We start from the raw sequence: 23445 nt of genomic DNA, 5'->3' as shown, positions 1-23445 counted from the left end.
AGCCGCCAAAGTCACAGAATAACACAAACTATCCAAATGAGACTGCGGTAGATCAACAACTCCCGGGTTCTGCCGGGGGAATTTGATTCCTCTATCAATGACGTCTGGTGGCTTTATAAGTATCTAACTGAAGAATCTTGTCAATAAAAAGACACGATTGTCCTCTAGGAATCATTTGTGTAATGTTCTTAGAATACTTTGAAATCATGATATGAACCTCTTAGTCCTCATACTTGTGCTTATGGATTAAGCCGTTACAGCCTGTATCCTTCCATCCTTCACTCTTTCGCTCCCTCATCCCTCACCGCTGTCTAGTCAATCTCACTTCTTTCTTTCTTTTTATCACTTTTTCCAGTTTTTAACTCTTGTGTCCTCGGTCATATCTCGCCAAAGCCTCCCTCCACACCTCTCCCATTTTTCACGTCTGCCGCCTGTCTCTTTCCTCAACATCTCTCTCCATTTTTCTATCACTCTCTCTCCTCTGCTGATCCCTCTGGCTGATCCTCAAAGGAAACCGAGAAAGTGTGTGGGACTTAAAAGAGAGAGAAGAGCTGTGCTCTACCCAGCAAGGTCGTCCCTCGCTCGACTGAAACGCAGCGCGGAAAAAAGGCAACACACGGGAGAAGAGAGCTTTTCCCTCTCTCTCCTTTTCTCTTTCCTCCACCTCTCTACTCTCCTCTTTCATCACTCCTGAGTTGTTTGATATCTCACTTTCACTCTCCTTCAGCTGGGGCTCGGATCTAAGAGCTCTGAACGCAAACTCGTAAGCCCCCTGAGCTACAGTGTTATACCTCTATTTCTATTCCCTCTTCCTCTCTCTTTCTTACTCTCTCTCTGTTACTTATTCTTCCCTGTCTTCAAACACACAATCACTCTAATGTTTTCTGCCTTACAGAGCAGCAAGGGGGGGAAAGATGTTGAAATATCCTGACAGACACCCACATTTTTACCAATAATGTACAGTGCATGTAGACTCTGTCTTGACTCCGCTCTTTGATGGGACTGCACCACCATACTTGCTTCTTTTTCTGTAGAAAATATCGATTGCAAAGAGTCAAATCACTTATTCTGTAGGCTCCCAGATTCACCTGCTTAAGATGCAGCGTTCATTTGTTATATAATGTTTCACGGGTCGCCGAGAAGAAAATACATCGTGAAAGGCATGGTGTTACGCTGTTTAGCTCTGATGAATTCCCCTCCCTATTCATGTAAACTAACAGTTAAGTGGTAAATAGGTGTAGACATTTAGAAAATGTAAAAAAAAAGAAAAAAAAAAAAAGCTTTGGAGGCGTCTTGGATTGCATTTTTTGTGTAAAAAAAATCACATCTTTGCAGGGAAGGTCTCGCTGTGATTGGACCAGAAAAACTAGAATCCCTGCAAAAAAACAAAACAAAAAAAAGACTAGTTGTGAAACACAGCAGGAGCTGGGTCGTAAGTGTGTAAAAGTGAGTTGCTTGGCTTCATATACCAAAGCCAATTAAAGATATGAAGAGCTTTAGGATCGGGCAGATTTTAAGAAGATGCACATCAAACGTGTCCGTCTCTGTGGGAATTTTTTTGAACATCCATCTGACACAAAGCATCAAACATTTTTCTACAGAACTAACATGGATAGTATCCGTCTGTGGCTGAAGGCAAAACAGATTTCACTTCATTCTGTTACAGTTTTACTGAGCTGTATGTAAGCAATGTTCCTCAGATTGCATGATAAATATAGACCGTCCTCCACTCTGTATTTACTTTTTCTTTCTTTTACTGAACAAGCATAAAAAAACAACAACAAATGTGTGAACACTACGATTGTCACCTTTAAGGTTGGTATGGAAAACAAATTAGAGGTCCAGCAGCAACATCAGCATGTACATGTAAGCGGGTATCACAAATTATTAATAAAACTTGAGCTCTACTTTTAGCTCTGTCTCGCTCAAACTCATTTCAGTACAGAACAGTCCATCGGTTTCCTTCTGTGACTGAAAACAAACACAGGAAAACGATCCCCGTTTGGGAGCGCCTGTTGATTATTTTGCACACACCCGTACAGAGGCTGTAGTACTTGTATGAGCTGCTAGGGTTCGAATCCGACCTTGGACATTTGCCGCATGTCATAACCCACGTTCTCCTCCTGACATTTCTAGTCTCACTCCAGCTGTCCCGTCTAGTCAAAAAAAAAAAAAAAAGGCAAACGGCCACAGAATAATAAAAACATCTCAAATCAATCACAGGCCTCTGAATGGAATCACACTCAAATCATATCGTGGCAGACTTTGTAATATATGTCAGAAGAAATTAATCCCATGAAGGGAATTCAATTTAACACTCTGTTGTTGCACATGCTACACACACACACACACACACACACACACACACACACACACACACACACACACATGCACACACAGGATCCTATGGACATGCACTAATGGAGAGATGTGAGAGTGAGGGGGCTGCCCACAGCGAGCACTATCAAATCATCATCCAAAGAATGGATATAGTATCTTGATGAAACTGGTGATTTACACACATAATAAAGAGCTTTTTCAGAATCACGTATTCCTGTTTGCATCATTTAATGAGTTTGTAATATGGTTGTTTTATTGCAGCTTGAATCACTTGAGGAGATATTTAAGTGAATAAATCTTCAGCATTCATAAACATCCACACATTTGGTCTGGCGAGTCGTTTTTCTTCTTCTTTTCTTTTTTTTTGTTACCCCATTGCTTTTGCGTCTCCTCCGACCATTTTGTGAGCGGTCTCATCGCTCTTTTCATTTTCACTTTTACTTCTCGTTTACCTGATTGTGCTGTGCCCATGAGATGAGTTGGATACATCTCTCCTTCCCCCAGAAAACCTGCTGCATTGCATAAAAGAATCGAGTGGGCACCGTCTCTGCCCCCAAACCAGATTTAGGAGCCCAGAAAAATCAACACAGAGAGACAGTTTTAGGCTGCAGTGCACTTATGTTTGTGTATCTGCATTTGCCTTTAGGTGCCTGTGTGTGTGTGTGTGTGTGTGTGTGTGTGTGTGTGTGTGTGTGTGTGTGTGAACGCATGTGTGTGTGTGTACATGCACGCCTGCTCGCCTGCCTGATGATGAGTGTTTGTGTGTGCATGTGCCTGTGTGGGTGTACAGTTTGTGTGTCCCTTCTCCAGGGTCTGTAGAGGTGTTTTTTAGCCTTTGAAAATCTTTGCATTTCGATCAGATATTTTTCAAGGATTTGTGAGCGCCTTGTCACAGGAAGAAATCGTCAGTCTGATAAAATAAATTCACGGCTAACCCGGCAAACCCACTCGACAGTCTGCGATGTCAGTGCAGACACCTATCTCACTCTCAGCCGCTCAAAGTACACTTTATCCTCCTCCTGGTCTCCTTGAACACTTGTGCTTCCTATGTTTTCTATAAGTCTGTGTGCACTGAGTTTTGTGGTGCTGATTTGCTGCAGGAAAAGAAAAATGTTCAACTCAATATGTTTGCCAATATGAAACCTCAGTGGGCAGAGTATTTTCTTGCTAAATATCTTCTCTGGTGGAAAAACATCCGACCAGCTTAGTTCATCCAAAAGCAGATTTAATGAGACCAAAAATGTGAAATTGCACAATAAGAAACTGGCTCAGGCTTTGCTGCTAATCACACCAACAACTGTTTAATACTAAATTACGTTTGAGGCAATAACTTAAGCCATGAGGTAGTCTTGCGAATATCAGATGCAAAAAAAAAAAAAAAGATTTGGAGATTAAATTAGACTCAACAGGATCTTCCTCATTTCCTTTAAGGTCTCCAAAAACACAACGGTTCATTCTTTGTTGGAGCTATGCTTCGAGTAGCAGTTCACACTTCGGTGAACGCTGTGACTGTCTCAACAGAGCGTTTTCTCTTTCACCAGTGGACCTCTGTGTCCCTTGTTGTACCAACATACGACCTTCACCTCAAACCTTTAATATTCTCCTGAACCGAACCGAGGATTACTGAGCGTAACCCAAATGTTTCTCAAACAGGATTTCCCACTCTTCCTGCTGCGTCACCTCATAATAAACGCGAGGACAGACTGGGGGAGCTTGTGATGCTTTGAACAGTGTGGCTGATTTCTAAAGTGACGTGTTTCACAATAGAGGATCGGCTGCATTGCTCCCCTTGTTGTGATCTGCATCATATAGTCATAGTCTTGCCAATACACAGCCTCAGTGAAGCTACACTTTGCAGGTAGATGTTGCGATATATGGAAACCTGGCCTTGATGCACAGATAGCCTGCAATGCATTCTCAGTGTCTCGAATTGCAGGAGCACACACATTAGCTTATAAGCATCTCGATTTAGCACCCAGTTGTGGCTTTCTATCACATCACGAGTGCTCTGTATGGTTAAAGTGTTTCCGCATCTATATTGAGATAGATGCATGTAACACGGCATGTTGTTTCTAAAATAACACTATTGTATAAGTAGACACTCAATCATTAAATAAATCAGCAACCCATCGGCTAACCCTTTAGCTCGGATTTGATTACGATCGAGATCGACTGTCTGCGTTCATATTCAGATATTTGTTTTAAAAAAACCACGACAAATCGATGCCACTTCAGACCATAGACAAATATTACATTTCATTGTGCTTCTTTTGTTCACGGACTGATCTCCTTCAAGTCACCAAATCGGCTGAAATAAGCTTCAGAGAAGCCAAACGTTTTCGTATGCAGATGTATTTTCATGCAGATTAAGTGCCGACTGTTGAAGAGGTCAAAGAGGGCAATTACCGAATGTTTCCCCGTTGCCAAACCTCATCATGCACTCGTGAGCGTGTGTAACTGTCGCAGCCTGAGGGCTCTATTAATCTGGTTTTATCTAGATAGAGGAGGAATACTGAATCTGGGTAAAATTCTGCTCTGTTATGCCAGGATAGTCACCTCATAACAGAAAGGTTACTGACTCCTACTGCCATAGGCCAAGTGTGCTTTGTCCAGTCACAGAGGGAAGAAAAGGATGTTATTTAGTCCAAACAGTCAACAGGCAGAGTCATATGTGGGCCTCTGAGGAGCCTGCAGGCTTTAGGAAATGAAGAAGGCAATCAAAATGGAAATGTTGCTGCTTTGAAACTACATTTGCATCTCCAATCATTTCTTCGTCTTGGCCTTATCTTTCACTTTGGTAATGAATCATGTCTGCCCTCTTTCCAATTGAGTCTTTATCTGCTCTCACGCTGTCACTGCGCTGTCATGCCCCCCCCCCATCACAACCGCACATATAAAACCACACACAAATAAACAAACTGAGCTTCGTCACCATCCACCTGAGTCACACAGGATAATCTCTCTGGTTGATGAAGTCACAGGCAGCCCTGTCACTGTACAGCATGAGTGTGTTTGTGTGTGTTTGTTTACATGTGTACCACTGTCTACTGTAAATATGTCATACAGTAGGTTGCATTGCTCAGAGGGGTTGTGTTAGGCAGCTTGTCTTCATGATGACTCCAGTGTGTGTGGGCAGTGTTGAGAGCAGTGTCACCGGTGGAGACAAAAGCAGGGACTCTTCAGGGCGCCACTTGGAGAGTAAAAACCATTATGTCTGGATTCTGAGCCCGCCCACAGGAAGCTCCATTTTAAGCCCATACAGGACATTTGATAACACTGACGTAACTATAATGATACCGAACCATTTCAGGTTCAGTTCACCTCTGGTTCTCTGTTTACTTTGAAACTATAACACGGACATGTACTGTTCTTTTATGTATCTAAATTCAACCAGAGGTCAGAATTTGCAACAGAGTCACTTCATTTTCCATTAGTCACCTCAATCAGGTCAACGTGCTCTCAGCCCACTCTCTGCTTGAAGGGAAACTCCGCAGATTTTTTTTTTTTTTTACAAGCTTATTGGCTTAATCATGTGGAGTTGATCTAAAACCGGTCATCTCGACTTGGATTTAGAGGAACCAAAACTGCCTTACAAACCAGGGATGTGGACTTAAACTTAACGTGAAGGACACATGCATGTAAAGTGTCAGACAGGGACCTTCAACGCATGGAAAATTCTGAACTGATTTTCTTTTTTTCCCTTCTGGAAAAGTTCGATGTTATTAAGTCCCTTGCCCTGTCAAGTTGAAAAACACCTGAAACCATATTGTCCAGAAACATGGCAGAATAAAAACTGCTAAGTTATAAACAAAGGAAAAAAATTGGATCAATACAAGAATTGCATTTCAGGGTTTTTGTCAGATATCAGGTTGTTACTGTTAATTAACATCTTTCGTGGATAACATTGTAAATTAAATCTCGACACAAATAGGTACTATTTGTTGCATTATCAGGAGCTTGACAATATGGTTGAGCTTAAATCATTTGAGAGACTTAAATCAGGAAAATGATAATGATAATACTCAGCTGCATTAAATCTAATCCTTCTCCATGTCGACCCTTCTACTTCGAGAGGTGCCATTGAGAGAATTCAGACTCTGTTATTGAATTCTTGAGAATGAATTATTGTGTGTGTTTCTTTTACGTGTAAAGGCCTATCTGCAGATCATATGCAGCCATAACGCTTTGTAGTTTTCAATGATAAAAAAAAAACATGATGAATTTGATTTGAAGAAAAAAATAGAAGTCAATTATTCTTGGACAAAAAAGTGCAACTTTAAAATGTAATTTCAGTTTTGTTCTGCCGTGACATTAGTTTTAGTTGCCTAAATTAGTCTGTAGGAGTTGCAACTGCCTATTAGTTTTATTTTTTGTATGTTTAGCTACAGACAAGGGTATGTTTAGTGTATACCCTATGCACTTGATTTAAACGCATTTTGCCTTTGTTAAATACAATGTATAGGTGGTGATGTTTCAGGGAAATAATGGACCTCAAGACTGGACCAATCGGGAGTAACTGTCCAACATTCTCGTATCAGGTTTTGGATTTTGGACGACCTGTTAATCTGATCTCAGCATAAGAGTCGAGTGTCTAATCAGCCTCCATTCAGATGAATCTTCCAGAGGCAAAACCATTGAAACTCCAAAAAGCATCACATTTGTTCACATGCTCGCCATTGACACACACACGAGTGACGAACACATCAGCGTCTATTTTGTCTGCATTTCCATCTGAATGATATGCAGCTATTCTTAGATCTGTGGGAGGATAGATGGGCATCATTTAGATTTCCATTTTCAAAAGCTCCTCTCCTCGTCGCTGCAAGCCATTCTCAATCGACCATTTGTTGGTGCGCGGCAGAAATGCACAGGCTAATGCTTATTATGTGCACAAAGCCTACTGTAAATGGTGGCTTTGGAGTTCTGAAGAAAAGGATTCAACAATGAAAATGGCCTCTTGACAGTTTGCATGGATTCGGTGAGAATAAGACCTGATTAATATTCAGCCGAGCATCTCTCGGCAAAAGGAATCAGACCAGGGATCTTAAGGAAAGGCTGTTCAAGTGAACATGGGTGTTATCTTTCAGCGACTTCTTGTAAAGTCACTCCTGTGTTTTCTCCAGAACCTCATCAGTTACTATTTCTTCACCTCTTGGCAAAGCATAAATCTGCTGTGTCCAGTCACTGTTAACCTCTTCCTCACCTCTGCTCAGAGACATTTCCCATAAACATCAGTGGTATTGGTTATGACAGAAAGGTGGAGTGAAGAATGCTGTGCTCCACCTCACTACTCCCCCAACCCTTCGTTGTGCAACACTCTGCAATTCTCAGGATTTCTGTAGAAATCGCAGGCTTTCAGCTTAGATAGATGACATAATGTGGAAAATATTTTCAAACATCATGAGATAAAACTGTATTTAGCCGCAGATGGATGATCATCATTACATATGACGCATTCAGGACTTTGGTGAAGAGATTTGTCACCTGTCCACATCGAGAGACCTGAATGTAAAGTGTTTGGCTAAGTGAGGAGCTAATTTTGAACAACATATATTCTGCTAACATCCCATAGATTTGTGAAATAGCCTGCTTATCTGGTTATTGAAATTGGTACCAAGAAGTGATGTGTAAATAATCACAATTTTCATCATCGCGATATGAGCACTCACAAGAAACATATCACAGATGTGACAATTAATCCCAATCAGTCACTCCCTCCTTTTTCAGTAAAACGCCAAATAGAGCAACAGGAAGTTCAGCAAGTCTCACAGATGACTGGATAGATCCTAAAGTATGTACTAATTCAAAATAGACTTCTCTGTCTCTCTCACAAGGTTCAAGGTTCTTTATTTGTCAAATATGCTCCATGTTAGACATACAGCACAGATGAAATTGCAATCCCCCCAACCCGCAGTGCAGACCTGCAGTGCATAAAAAAGAGCACTAAAAAAATAACAATGAACATGACAAATTTAAATAAATAAAAAAAGTAGCAATAAAAAAGCAATACTATAAAACAAAGAACTTAACTAAAGACATTTGGGACAACAAATAACGAACGACAGACAATCGACAGACAAGGGCACTTGTGAGTATTGCACCATGGAGGCAGTATGTGGATAAATTAAAGTATTAACAATATAAACAGAGTACAGATTAAGTTAAAAAGTGAGGTAGTGCGTTGTAGTCATTTTAATGCAGTCAGGTGAAGCTCATCTGCTATCCTCAGATGAATAGGTGGAAATTAATTTGGGACAAAAACGTCCATATCATGCAAACAAGCTGTCAACACCTCTTCTACACAGCTTTGTTGAAGTCTTTGTCCACAACTTGTCTGAAGGAGACCAGGGTGGAATAGGTGTTGCTGGATTTGACTTCTTTTATATTTCTTTTCTTTTCAGTGTAGAATATATTTTTAAAAAATTGCAAGCCCTGGATTCTCTTATTGCCTGTGAAGAAAGTGTCTTTAAGGTGTCTGACTTCAGTCTTCTAGCGTTCAAGTCTCTCCGTGTACGGAAGTTATTCGAAAGAAATGGGATACTTGATGTTTCCACATCACAGACTCTCTGATCAACCAGAGAACAAGCCCTGCAGCATGCAGCTCAACATACGTGCTCTTTGACATTTGACATACGGTTACATGACATTGGCTATTTACATGCATCAAGCATGCTTAACCTGGTAAACGGAAGTCATTCACTTTGGCATTGCTTTTTAAATGACATAACAGCCTTTCTGAATGCCCCCTGACTGTCCTGCTTTAATGAAGAAGGAGATAAAAATAGAAAGCAGAGGAAGAAGTCCTCCCTTATGTGTCTTAACATGGGCATTAAAAGCTCCCTAAGACCTTTAACCCGTCCTCAGGGTATTCCCTCTGTTTTTTTGCCCCAGATCAGAATAAAATGAGGGAGTGACTGGCTCGGTTGGTTAGTCATTGGGGAGCTACAGCAGCAGATTTCCTGATTAAACAGGCGTGTGCTAATCACTAATGGAGCTGTGGTGCTGCGTTGAATCAGGACGTCAAAAAAATAAGTGAAGAATTATTAAGAGGAAGCCACAGGCATGAGTTACTCTTTTATTTTCTTGTAACGCTCTGCGTGTGTTTTTGGTTTTCTCAGACATTTCATAGAGTTCCAATAAGGCAAGACAATGTCATGTCAACAGAATATCGTAGTGACTTTATGTTCTGTGTAAGCTAAATGTGTGTATTTACTAGCCAACTGACTTCTTTTCTTTCTTTCTTTTTTTTTTTTTAGTGCCCTGGGAGGCTCCTCTGCACTTCATATCCCAGCATTCCCCAGTGGAGGATGCCTAATAGACTACGTCCCTCAAGTGTGCCAGTTACTCACAAACAAGGTAAACGTGTTTTTGTTTGTAGTGCAGTTCTTTGTGTCTTTGTGTGTTTTCATCAGAAAGACGTCTCTGTTTGTGTTCGCGGTTTGCATGACGAAGAATTTAAAAGTGCAGACGATAATGTGTCCCAAGCCGGTGTCGTTTCATTCAATATCGCTCAGCTGGACAAAGTGTTGGGAAGCCAAAGTTGAACGCAGCTTTGCTAGCAGCCAGCTTTTAGTTTTCTTAGCACATCTGTGAAAATGAGGACACCTCTGTGGATAAATTGGCCTCCAAATTTTACAGTTTACAGTCTAACAGTGATGTTTCTCTACTGACACACAGCTCTATACAGGAAGTGTCTCTGCAACACTTCTGACCAACTCCACCAGTCGGTCATCTCTCAGTCGGGAGGTTGGGGGTTCACTTGTTAAAATGTATTAAACAGAGTTTTGGCTTGTGTTGGGACTTTAACTCTGATTCTTGTTTTCCAAACCTCGAGCTAATTCACTCACTTTTTGTGTTTGTGTGAATCTATAACTGTGCAGATGTAAGCTTTGCTGCTCTTAGTCCAAAACAGGCATCATTTTCGGAGAAGTCTTGTCGAGCTAAGCTGTGTGTGTGTGTGTGTGTGTGTGTGTGTGTGTGTGTGTGTGTGTGTGTGTGTGTGTGTGTGTGTGTGTGTGTGTGTGTGTGTGTGTGTGTGTGTGTGTGTGTGTGTGTGTGTGTGTGTGTGAAGTCATGCACGTGTGTCTGGCATCTGACGACGTGGGCGTGCTGGCCAATCTCCATAGTCTGTCTGAGCGCTCCCTGGCCTCTGCAGGTTGACAGGTAGATACGCAGTGCAGACGCCATGTAATGCCATTTCCCTTGGGGGGACAAAAGCCCATCCCCCGCAACCGCCCTCCACACATACACATAATGCACACATCTCTTCATATGCACCTGGACCCTGACCAGCGTGCTCAGGATGTCAGGAACACTCGTGTCCCAGATCGACCCGGTGTCTCAGCAGCAGCGCCAGAGCGGCCGTCTCCACCTCTCTGAAAGAGCCGAGGAGGCTGCAGTCGTGTTTGGACAGGCAGGTTGAAATGAAAAGTCGATGGCAGATAAAGGCACAAGGCAGGAGAAGTCATGCTCATGTTGTCAAAGCCACAATTTAGAAGATTAAGTTGTAATTCTTAAGTGTGCAGCGCAAGACACACTCAGCCTCTAACAGACATGATCCCACTTTCAGATGTTTTAACATTTCAGATTCTGCTGTATACAATGTGCACCCAGCACTTAGAGCTGCATGTGAGCCAATTACTGTTGTAAAGCATGAATACTATTTCAATTCTATAGACTAAAACGTAGCTTAAGGGATTTGTTCTTCTGGGTGTCAGAGATGTCTTAGGACTGAATAACCAACATCGTGCTCTGCTGACAGCGGTGTAAAGAGCACTGCAGCCAACACAACAGAGCCATGAAAGCATGTAAAACAGCCTCGGTTTGTAAGCCTATATACATCCTGTTGTGCAGCTTACTTGGAAATTCAAAGCATCCTTTTAACGTGGAGAATGACATGCTCTGTTGTGATCCATCCAATAATTCAAATTCTCTCTCTATAAGCGCAACAGGTCTCGTAAAGCAGCAGGAGACGTTTGTAAAATTCTGTCCCTCTGATCTTTTTCATGCACATTCATACGCGCGCTGTGAATGAATTGTAATGACACAAAACCATTTGAACAGTACAAGCAATCCACGGAGGCTTTTTGTGTTGAACGGTGTGGATGGAGAACATGTGAGGCGGCGGGGGGGCGAAGACAGCGAACATGCTAAACTGTTAGCCTCCTTCTCATCGAGGCTGCGAATTAGCAAGACTTTATCTGTTAGCTCCCATTCATTTCAACTTGTTGAGCTCTTCATGCTATGTAAGCTCTGACTTGAACCATACTTTCATGTCTTCCAGACATACAGTTAAAAACCTCATGGCCTGCTCACAGGCAGGAGGTTGTCTTCTCATTATCACAATTATTTACACCACTGTAGTTTTTAAATATCATTCATGCCATGTGTCGCTTGAAAGCTATGATTCCTGATCCTGAATGAGCAGAGCACATTTTTAAGATCATTTCAAAATGATTATTCTGCTGTTTTTTCCAAAAGCCGATGCATTCAAGCAATACGGACACCCAGCATTTAGCTATTGCTGTTATTAAGATTTAAAAAAGAAGCACAACATCCCTGTTGTTTGTAAGGACAGCAGTCCTCCTGCTGCATAATTTAGGCTGCTTATCAGAGTCCTTTTTGTTACTCTGAAAGACTTCTTTTTTCTACACATTTCTTGGACCTTTCAAAGTTCCTGTCATGCGTTCAGGCCTTTTGCAGTCACAGATTAAAAGCACAATGGACACTTAGACAGCTAAAAGTAGCAATTAGCAGTCTGTCGTACTCAATAGCACACGCTCTGTGGCCAATGCAGTATTTAGCCTTCTTTGGAAACACTTCTAACAGGAAAGAAATGTAACTTTAGCTTAGAAAGAGAAAGGAAAAGTAAGAAAATTGATTCATCCGAGGAGAAACGATAAGACAAAGTAATATCAGAGAAATTTATCAACTGCTGCCGAAGAATGGTAAAGAAATAAAAAAATATATCTTAACATCACAGACAAATCTTCTCATTATCTTTGCACAGGCTGTGAAGTCCTTTTTTTTTTTTAACACCATCAATTATTTCCTCCCACTTATTCCAGATGCTAGGATTGTATTGACACAACTATATCGCCACATACCTCAGCTGTGACTGTGACTGTGATTGTTCTGAGTGATGGAGGCAGCCTGGCATCTGCATCGACGCAAAAAAAATCGCTCATGAAAATCAGATTCAGAAGCTAATCAAATGATTCCTGACAGGTTTTTTTTTGAAGTATGAAAGTTATATAATGGATTGACACCACAGCAGGAAGAAGTTGATTCTCAGTTGTTGGTATTTGCTGACATTATAGTGATATTTTAGTCAGAGATTCACCTTTGAGAGAGAAGGTGAGAGTTATTCAAAAATGAAAGCGGTATAATTAAGTGTGTCAAGTGTCCACTTCAGCGTTTTGCTAGTGTTCCAGTTTCTGTGTGATGTGAGCATAAGGTCACCACAGTCGTATTTTTAGCCATTTTTCCTACAGGGAATTCTGGTTTTGTAAACTTGAGTCCTTTTTCACTTATCTGGGCTCTAAATTGTGTTTTCTAAAATCCCCCTTCATTGACTTCAGCCACAAGACCGCCTGTAAAGGCTGAAAAAAAATCCTTTTTTTTTTTTTGCTTCAGAAAGGCTCCATTTGTTTATGTTTTTTTTTAGTGTTTTGGCCTATAGCTTTAATCGGTCTCTCCAGGATTGTTCTGGCATTTTTTGTGATTGCTGTGACCTAAAATACCAGATCTAGCAGCAGTTTAAAAAAACAAAAAACAATTACAGTAAAAGTGGAAATGTTTTTAAGCTTTTTTGAGGCCTTTTTGCATTAGAAGCCTGAGCTAAACGCTTGGCCCAGACTTAAATTATGACAGTAAAATAAGTTCTGTAACCTAGAAACAGCTGCTAGCATTGCTGATTTATAGTCACCAAACCTCATGAGCAAAAACTGTAAATGTATCTTAAATAAACGCAGGAGTTGCTGATCTACCATATCCTGGACTTATTTCATTTGTGTCAGAACAGGCTAATCCCTTAAAACACCAAAGCCACACAGTAGGTGTTTTTTCCTTTGCCTTTATTGATTGATGGGACCAAGAGAGGCAGGATATGAAAGGTAGGAAGTTGGATAGACATGCATGAATGTACTGTTTATTAGCTGCCTGCATGCTCCACCAACCGAGTTAAAGCAGTTGCCCCCACAAAGCAGTTTTCATTCATTCAACTCTCCCATCACAGTTATGGCAGCAGCTTTACAGAGCACGACACATGAATCATCAGGGAGATTAATCTTTACAGTGACTTTCTCCAACAGAAAGAAAGGAGCGACGAGATGCGTTAGTGGATTTCCCTGAAGCAGAGCAGACTGTAAACTTAACAATGAGTCAACACGTCTTCGTGTTTTCTTACAAATGTGAAAAAAAAAGCTGAGCATGTTGAAATTTGTGTGACATTTCCACCGTTTCCTCCATTTCTGCCTCCATTAGCAGTGGTGCGTTCTCCTTTCAATTACAGGTGGCTGCTTTTTATCTATTTATAAATGGCAGTACTCGGCAGGGTTGAAGTTCAATTCTTTCAAAGAGGTTTTCTTGGTAATTCTCTTTGCTTGTGTGGTTTTTCCGTAGCATTTGGGTTTTTCAAAGCATGTGGATCAGATAACCAAAAGACAGATTTTTTTTAAAAGAGATTTTTTGTCAGATTTCAGTCACCCTTTATAACATGAAAGCCGGGGGTGGTGTGAATGCGTATGTGACAGAGAGAGAGAGAAGAGATTTCTTAATCACACAGCAGGAAGCACTTTCGGCGTTATTGCATCACACTCTCCACAGACACACATGCACAAGCACAATAAATGGCTTTGCGGGCGTTGGAGCCATGGGTGCAGGCAGGTTTGAATACCTGCAGAGCAAGATCACCTGTCTTGCATCACTCAAACCTCCAGGCAGCCAATAGAAAAACAGACTGGGCTGTGCATCTGAGTGACAGTGGGGGCGGGAAATCCTTTCTCAGGATGGGTGGGGAAGTTCAGTGATCCGCAGTTCCCTTTAAACGCACACACATGCACACGCATGCACACACACACACGCAGTGTAACTAGATAAACAGCTTATTGAGTATGTGGCTGTGCAGCTTCTGAAAAAGCTAAATAGCCGCCCTCACTGTCCCATGTAAACACAATTGAACAGGAGGCTGACTCACAATGTGTTTAAGAGCCCTTGCAGAAATAAGACCTGTCACACACACACACACACACACGCACACACATGACCATTTGTATCACAGATTACGACTTTTCTCTTTCACTAAACGCCGTCATTCATACATGGATGATGAGTAATCCAAACCGTGCAGAAACAGAGAGTCAAATATTTTTATCTCCAGTTTTTTTCAACGCTTTCCTGAAATGAACCCGACAATTTTACTATAAAATAGTCAGGACCAGAAAAAGCAGTGTCAGCTTTTTATTGCAGTATACATTAAAGACACCATGGCGTCGATATCACATCTCATTTTGACATTGTTCTTTCACTCCTCTTTTCCCGGCAGGTACGTGAACTTTAAGACCACTCCGTTTCTTACCTTCTAAAAGAAGTTTAAAGAATGAAAGATTAAAAACTGTCCCATGGGGTCGCCGGTGGCGCAGCGGCAGTGCGCGCGACCCCACGTATTGAGGCTCAGTCCTCGCGTGCGGGCGGCCCGGGTTCGCGTCCGGCCTGTGGCCCATTTCCTGCATGTCTCTCCCCCCTCTCTCCCCCTTTCCGACTCTATCCACTTTCCTCCCTCTATCATTAAAGGCAAAAAGGCCAAAAACAAATCTTTAAAAAAAAAAAAAACTGTCCCAAAAGTATTTTTAACTATTTAAAGAAGTTGATTAAATGTCTATGTTTAGACCACTTTGCAGCAAGAAATCTATTTCAGTCACAAAACGTTCATTAAACATTCCCACATCCATTGTCAAACTTTATCTTAAACATGTTGGACATAAAATGATCGTATGACTGTGAAGTGCATCACTGTCTTTAACCAAAAACATGTGTAATGAGTAGGAGTTAATATGATGTTATTGGAGACACGGGGGCTAGCCAGAGCTGTGCAGCCTGAGTCCCTGCATCCTCAAACAGCTAGCTTTCCAATGTCTCAGAAGCTTCTTTTAAATACTTGTTAATGCTTAGTTAGTTAGCTTAAACGTGTAGGCAAACTTCTGCATACTGCACCTTCACGGCTGCTTGGCTATCAGACTTCAGATCTTCTCACCTCTTCAGGAAGCTTAACAGTCGAATGAGCTGCCTTAAGCCCCTCCTCTTTTGACTTTAAGGTACTCACGACTGTCAACATGCACTCAATTAAACAGCCCAAAAAGGAGAACAGCCTCCCCTTTTCGTGATGAGCAAGTGTTTGGAAAGTCATGTGAAGAAATGGTGTTTTCAGTGATCATGTCTTTGTTTCATTTTTTGGGTGTATTTTTTTTCATAGCCCCACCCAGTGGCGTCGCTATAGGTGTGGCAGGTTGTGCCAGTGCCACCCAAAGTAGTAGCTGGCACACCCAAAAAATAAATAAATCAGAAGCAGAGTCATTTTTATTTTAAAATATTAACCGGCATTCACCTGGGCGACAGTCAGTCCACTCCGCCAGACTGCAAATTATTCTACTGGCCTACTTTCTGAATCATCCCATTAATCATCCATTTAAAATATTACAGCAACACAATAGCAGAAAAAAGTCCTGCGTGCCGCGGTCGAAGGTGCAGATCAGCAAAATAACTGCCAGTGGGTTTGTTTCTCCCCCAGCGCACAGCAGAGGGTAGATCTGCTCAGTTAAGACTTATGTTCCAATCGCTGTTAAGTCACAGTTTGAGGTTCAATCATCACTCATAGTCTCTGTGCTGTAAAGCAAATAGTCAGGTACTTTTTATACTGTTTGTCATGACGATCCACAGGTCCACCTGGCCTTTTATTCTGGGCTGAAAAGCCGGCTGTGCGCTCTGGAGTGTGAACATGAAGTGGTTGTTCGCTGAGAATAAAAGCGCTGCACGTCCATCCTGTCTCTATGACAACAGTGGGTTGACAACAGCCGCTGTATGACAAACACGGCTCCGTCCCTTTTTACTGCATGTTTTGTAATTGAGGTAGGTTTTTACCAAAGCAGACACAGAGAGGATGCAGGTACGAGACACGGTCCGTAGGAGGCTAAAATACGGGGAATGTTGTACATTTTGAAAAAGAGCACCGACGGTCTGGCTCGGCTACTGGCTGTTAGCATATGGCTAATAGTGCAGTGTGCTTTTAAAAAATTGATGCCTGTCAGTGTCACAACAATGCCAGCAGGTAGTTTAGTGTGAATGTGCATAACACCACAGAGATGTAAGATACCCTACCTTGAAATAAGATCCATAATGTTTTCCTGCTTTTGTAACTTGAACTAAATTGTTGCTCTACATGCATGACTCGTATTCAATAAATAAAACCCTGAAATTGTTACCTTCATTTCCTTAATTTTGTTGGAAATGGAGATCAGTATATGTAAATGAACACTTTGAGCAGGCACTCTTTCCTTGTTCTGTTTGACACACTCCATGGTGGTGCTTTAGGCACAAGCTTATTTGGCTGTCAAGTGGTTGGCTAAAGACTTTGTGCTTGTGTGACATTTAAATTTGCTTGTACAAAGATTGCATGTAATACCACTTTTGTACTCTGAGCTGTCTGCTTTTAAAGTGAAAGCAACCATTAAAAAGCTCACCTCTCTTAATCCCTCTACAGGCCAAGGCTCTGTTTACATTCTGGGTAGCTTTCTCTCACAAACGTCTCCCAGTACGCTGCATACAGCGTTTCCTCTCAGGCTGCACGCAGACTGAGTGAGCCTGCAAGGCCTCACTCAGGGTAAGAAAGACCCAGAAACATGATGTGGACTGAATGGTTGCTGGGGGGGGGGGGGGGGGGGGGGGTTGAAAACAATAAACACTTATTCATTAAATGGAGTATGTGCAAATGCCTTTGCTTTAAGGGTATTCTTCTTCTCTTATAGGTCAAAGACCTTTAATCATGTTGTCTTGACAACCCCAGGTCTCCCTGCTTCTGGTCCCTTTGCTGTCTCTTTGTACAGTCAGCTACCAAAATGTCACAGACTTCCTTTTAATCTGTTGCTGCTGTGAGGGTCTTCTTCTGTCAGACGCTTACAAATGTGTAAAGTTGTAATGACTAAATTAGGAATCTCTGTTTGACAAGCAGGGCCTGAAATAAGTGGCAAAATCAATAAAAAATCAATGAAATAGACTAACACTCCAACAGCTCAGATCATGCCGCCATTTACAGGGTTTCACTTTCATCAGTGTTGGTCAGTCTGTGGGCTCGACTTCCCGCGTGGAGGAATAAAAATACTGAAGGGAGATGAATAGAATAAGAATGTTTTCTTATGTGGACATGATATGCAGTTTCAAAAGTTAGAGGGCAATATATTGTATCGTGATTCTCAGCATATCGCGAAATGTTTCAAAACACAATATGATGTTAAATCTTGACTCAAGTATTGTAATGATATTGTGTCGGGAGGCCTCTGGTGATTCTTACCCTTACTATTATTTTTTTTAATTTTCTGTGTTTAGAACATATTGTATAGGATCTGGATTAAACTTCAAACTGAAGTCTCACAATAATATCTATTATTATTATAATGTCTATAATAATAATAGATATTCATTTTTAGTGTAACTATTTCTTTAAAGCTCCTGTGATTACTTTTTTACTGGTTATGGATCAGATCAGAAATTAATATTGACATCTCTATTTGACCTTAAAAGGCAAACGAGACCTTCAGCCACGAGACTGATGACTTCTGTCTCATTATTTTTAATGCCTCAAAGCAACGCTGCAGACTTGGTGTCAGCTGATTTTTTTTAATCATTTTCAACAGCAAAGATTGAAGCCTTTTTCTTCCACTAAGATGAGTAGGTTTTCTCATAAACCCTTCTTAACACATGTACAGGACAAATTATCAAAGAGATGAGAGGTACCAGTTTGTCCAGAGGGGGCGCCAAAATCATCAGAAATCAAAAGTTCCTGATAGGAGCTTTAAAGGCTGATTTATTTATTTATCTATTAATGTTGTGCAGCAGATACCCATTTTCTCTTAAACCAATTAAATACCACTACTAAAAGTACTCTTTCACATCCTTAATTCTTTGGTTTAAGTTGATGTATTTTACTAAACCAAACTGAATGATGCCTTCTGAATTCCTTTCCTTCAAGTCACTGCTGGGGTTCAAATGTTTTCCTTTGTGTACTAAACTCTTTACTTTGTTGTCTCTAGGTGCAGTATGTCATCCAAGGCTACCACAAGAGGAGAGAGTACATCGCCGCCTTCCTCAGCCACTTTGGGACGTGAGTCGAACACAGACGAGCACATTGTCCTCTGAAGAGATCACAGCGTCTCTCGGTTTACAAAAGGCTACTGTCACTGTAAAATACCACTTTGAGTGGGACTTGAAATGATTGTATGTGAATTTCAGGGGTGTGGTGGAGTACGATGCTGAAGGATTCACCAAACTTACTCTACTGCTCATGTGGAAGGACTTTTGCTTCCTAGTACACGGTAGGAAAACCTGACTCTGTAATGACTTTCTCATCAGTTTGGGTTCAAAACTAATGCTTGTGATTTTTCTTTTTCCTGTGTCCCTCTGCTCCTGGTAGTGGATCTCCCGCTGTACTTCCCCAGAGACCAGCCCACCCTCACCTTCCAGTCTGTGTACCACTTCACCAACAGCGGCCAGCTCTACTCTCAGGTGCAGAAGTCGTACCCCTACAGCCCCCGCTGGGACGGCAATGAGATGGCAAAGAGGGCAAAGTGAGTGGTGCTGCCTCATGACATCTGATGCATTTTTAAAAACTCTTTTAAATCAGTTTGTACATATTTAGGATGGCAAACCCTGAACCAATAGGTTCTGCCTCAAAGGAACAACAGAAAGTTTCACAAAAAATGTAGGTCTTTCATTTAAAACTGTAAATATTTGACGTGAATATTTAACGATCTGAGTGTCTTTGAATTTTTCCACTTAAAAATGCTTAAACATGTATGAACCTCTCAGTGAAGATGGTTTAAAACCATTAAGAAAGATCTGTCCTGATGATAATGATTAATCATAATCTTCATGCATCAATAAAGCACAACAAATCCAATAAAATGGATTAACACTCAGTTCAGTCATCGGTCTGGACTCCCTCTCCTTGATTTTTGACTCTATCCACTGTCCTTTCTAAAAACTTATGACTAAAACTTTTAAACAAATATGTCTCTGTATTCTTCCCCTCCTAACAGATGAGGATATTGTTGGGAAAAGTTGGCGTAAGTCCATACTGCAATCCATTTTAGATCAAAATAAGAGCCCAACATGCTTGAAAAGTTATCCCAATTGGAAAAGTTGAAGGATGCGATCCTGTTCCTCGTTGTATTTCCAGCACACATTACCTCTGTAACGCATTTTCAATATGACAATGCAAACAACATAAAGAAAAAAAAAATAATCATCATATTAAAATTTGGATTTGAGTCCAAACTGCTAAGTCTTGGTGATGTGTTTGTTCACTCTTCAGAGCATGTGTGTATGTACAGGGTCTTTAGATGGCTTTCAAAGCTAGCCATTTGGTGAGCCAGCTAACGTAGGACACAATCTATTCATCTGCAGTAAACAAACACAGACTGATAAGAGATTGATGTAATGCAAGATTGTTCCTCGACAGACTTTAACAGCTACAAAACCAGGCTGAAAGGCTATGGCTGCTTGGTGGAGGCTGTGATTGTGTTATGCTAACCTTTTTGAGCTGACCACTTAATGCAGCTAGCCTCAGTGTGACCGGTCTGGTAAAGTAATACACATTCTGATAAATGTGTAACAAATGATACGGTATAGATCGTCAATAATTTGTGTTTTTGACTAATGTTAGACAAGCTAAGGCTAGCCGTTTCCCCCAACTCAAACATTTTTTAAAAAAAATGCACAAGCTAAAGCTACTTCAGATACAAGAGTGGCATTAATGTTCTCATCTGACTTTTCAAGAACAAGCACATTTAGTACAAGTAGATAAATCTGTGTAGCTGAACACCAAGAACTGTTAGTGTGTTGTTTTTATACTTGCATTTTTTCCGTCCTGTGTCTTTCTTTACTTTCTCATGTGCCGTTGTATTTTTAACAAGTAAACACATTCTGCCTTTCATCTGCAGGCTCATACATGCCGCTGGGACTGGTCTGAGTTTGAGATGGCTTTGAAGTACAATTATTGTCACATTTGATGTTTTATTTAATGTTCTCTCTCTCTCTCTCTCTCTCTCTCTCTCTCTCTCTCTCTCTCTCCCTCTCCCTCTCTCCCTCTCTCTCTCTCTCTCTCCCTCTCTCACCCACCTCAGGGCGTACTTCAAGACTTTTATCCCTCAGTTCCAAGAGGGAGCCTTTGCCAACGGGAAACTCTAGTGCTCTCCAGCATTATGACATGCCTGGAGAGTTGCCTGTATGTGAGTGTGTTTGTGCATGTCCCTGTGTACCTGTAAGTGAGTATGCACAGACTAATGTTTGTGAAATGTTCTGAAATTCAACAGTACAGTGAGAGTGACCTTGTGTTTGTTGCACACAGACTTTGTGAGTTCCATTATTTGACCTTGAAATGGTCGCCTCTTAAATCCCCATTTTAGTTTTCATTTGGTTTGTATAGACACCACTTTTAGTGTAGAAGTCTGGAGGCCACTGTGATATGCTGCAGCTGAACTCTGGTGGAGGTGTACTCACAATATGTCTGTAAAAGAGAGGCTAACAAAGACTTAGTGTTGTAAATACAAGGCAGCGATGTGACTTAAATGTCCTCCTTTAGTGAAAATAACAGACACATTGTGCACATGCTGCTCACATTTGTGGAAGCAGCCTCTAATGTGTATGTTCTTTGCTTTTTCGCCGGTCATAGACTGTATTGAATGAGTGAGACGAGCAGCCTCCTGGTTGGAAAGTTGAAGCTAATGCAGGAGTGCCTTAAACCTGCATTTCTTTGAGTGGCCAGCAGGGGGTCCAATGGTTGCACAAAAGATCCTTCAATTATCTTGACTGCTTTTCCAATTTGGGGTCTCGGAGGGGCTAGAGCTGATCCCAACTGTAATTGGACGAGAGGCGGAGTTACTGTTTGCCATTGAATCACTGGGCTGCCAGAGAGACAGACAACCAGCCAATCCCGAATTCACACCTACGGGCAATTTAGAGTCACCAATGGTAAAACCAAAATGGTGAACGAGTTGAACTAAAAACAATTCTTCTTCCTTGATTTAAAACCTCAGTAATTTCAGAGTTTATAGTCTGCATCGTTGATAAGAACTCTTCTATAATAAAGTTTATTATAGTATAAGATTATAGTATCATCGAGGGTAAAGCAGTGTACGCTTTGTGGCCTGGTTACCTCCGCCACCCCTAAGAGAGCTTTGTTCAGATTACAGTTCTCCATCTTTGTGAAGTACATTTTGTTTAAAGGCAGTTTTTCATTAGCTATAATTAATATCACAGTGACCGTGAATCAGAGAAGACAAAGCTAGTCCTAGATTTAGCTTATGACTCTGTGCTTGCTCCTTATACAGGGCCACCCTCTCGTCCAATTCAAATCCATCTTTAAAATATCCAAGATCAGTCATGGCTCAAATGCTTTTCTAGAGGCTTCTAAAAGGTTGTCCATAAACTGACTGCTGACATCACAGTGGCTACATCCACTTCTTATATGCAGCCTATTCTGTCCCTCCCACAAAGAAAAGATCTCCACAACAACCTGTACAGTGTGTCTGTCTGAAAAACAAAAAAACAACTGTTGTTTAAAAGTGTTGTGCCAACGGCTTAAAGCGTTCAAACCCCAGAGGGCTGCGATCACGATTCTCCATCCAGAGCTGCCCTTCGTTGGTATGTAATCAATATGAAAACGACTAACTACATGTGTGGGGACAATTCAAAACTCCTTTGTTTACTGTGGTCTCTTTCATTAATGACATGTTAGAGTTTGGCTGCACTGCTCTTTGTCACAATATCTCCATGAGTTTTCATTTGAACTGTCTGTTTCATTTAAGCATTTAAAGTCACGTGAAGTGACAACACTGTAAGTCACTGAAGGATCAGTTCTGTCTGAGTTTCTCTCCAGTAAAGAAGTCTGTTTCCCTCCAACAGTGTGGAATTCATTTGTCTTTGGTCTCCACCCTGTTTGCCTCACTTCAAGGGATTTTAAATAAATAAATAAATACATGGGCAATATGTGGTGATTGTGTTCTATATTAATATTCGTTAAGAATATAGATGTAACACACCTCACACCACAGGAGAATCTGGCAAGATAATCAGGCCTTTGCTGACTTACAAAAGAAAAGGGGAATTGGTCCTGAAATCAGCCTGATTACCTTGTGGTGTGTACTTAACAGAAGGGCAAAAAGGGCATCGTCTAAATCACACAAATACGTTGGTAAGTTTATTCAAGCGTTTAGACTGTGCAGGAGTTTGCCTGTAATTATTGGTAATCATAAAGAAAATTTTATTTATTGTATTTTGGAAACTGAAAACTTGTGCTGAATAAAAAAAGCGACGTATCCAATGGCAGTCGTTCCTCCTTGACCAACACTGCCAGCGTCGGTAGAGCTGAAAACACAAACTGAAAACTCATTCAAGGCAAAGCTGCATATTTAAAGAAAATCTGGTGTCCATAAAATGTACTCGAATTTAAGTCTGTGCGCACCTTGGCATCCCACTGCGATTATTAACCTTAAGAGATACTGCTGCCTTTCACAGGCCCTCGATGTGCTTGTGTAACAAGGAGCTCAAGCAAAGAGAGGATGTGTGTGTGCGCGTGTGTTTCTGGACGTGCACGTGCATGTGCTGGAGCGAGGCAGAGTGTGCGCCTGCTTGTTTTCATCATTAAATATGAGGGTCATAGTTAGGGGTCCTTCTTGGCCTGAGGCTCGGCCCTTTGCTATATTTATTGTTGGTAATGCAGCAACTGTCAAGTCTAATTGAGAACTATAGGGTGAATGTATCTGGGGCATTTAATAGCATCAAGGCTCTTAATAAAATAATTAAAAAGCAAGATTCTTTTTGTCTTTTTCACTGCCC

General features: G+C 41.2%; 1 protein-coding gene across 2 annotated transcripts in view; it reads left to right on the top strand.

The window, feature by feature from the left end:
- babam2 (BRISC and BRCA1 A complex member 2) overlaps window positions 1-22588 on the top strand; it is an 89376-nt gene extending 66788 nt beyond the window's left edge. For both annotated transcript variants that reach the window (XM_079368970.1, XM_079368971.1), the window contains exons 8-12: window positions 9597-9696; window positions 18642-18712; window positions 18841-18923; window positions 19022-19175; window positions 20733-22588. In XM_079368970.1, coding sequence (XP_079225096.1) covers window positions 9597-9696; window positions 18642-18712; window positions 18841-18923; window positions 19022-19175; window positions 20733-20796 — 472 coding nt within the window. In that variant the 3' untranslated portion in view covers window positions 20797-22588. The remainder of the gene's footprint in view (window positions 1-9596; window positions 9697-18641; window positions 18713-18840; window positions 18924-19021; window positions 19176-20732) is intronic.
- Window positions 22589-23445: the final 857 nt, after the last annotated feature.

This window comes from Symphodus melops (assembly GCF_947650265.1).
Source record: "Symphodus melops genome assembly, chromosome: 19".
NCBI classification, from domain to species: domain Eukaryota; kingdom Metazoa; phylum Chordata; class Actinopteri; order Labriformes; family Labridae; genus Symphodus; species Symphodus melops.
Note: the sequence above shows the minus strand (reverse complement) of the source record. Positions and strands in the feature narration are given on the sequence as shown.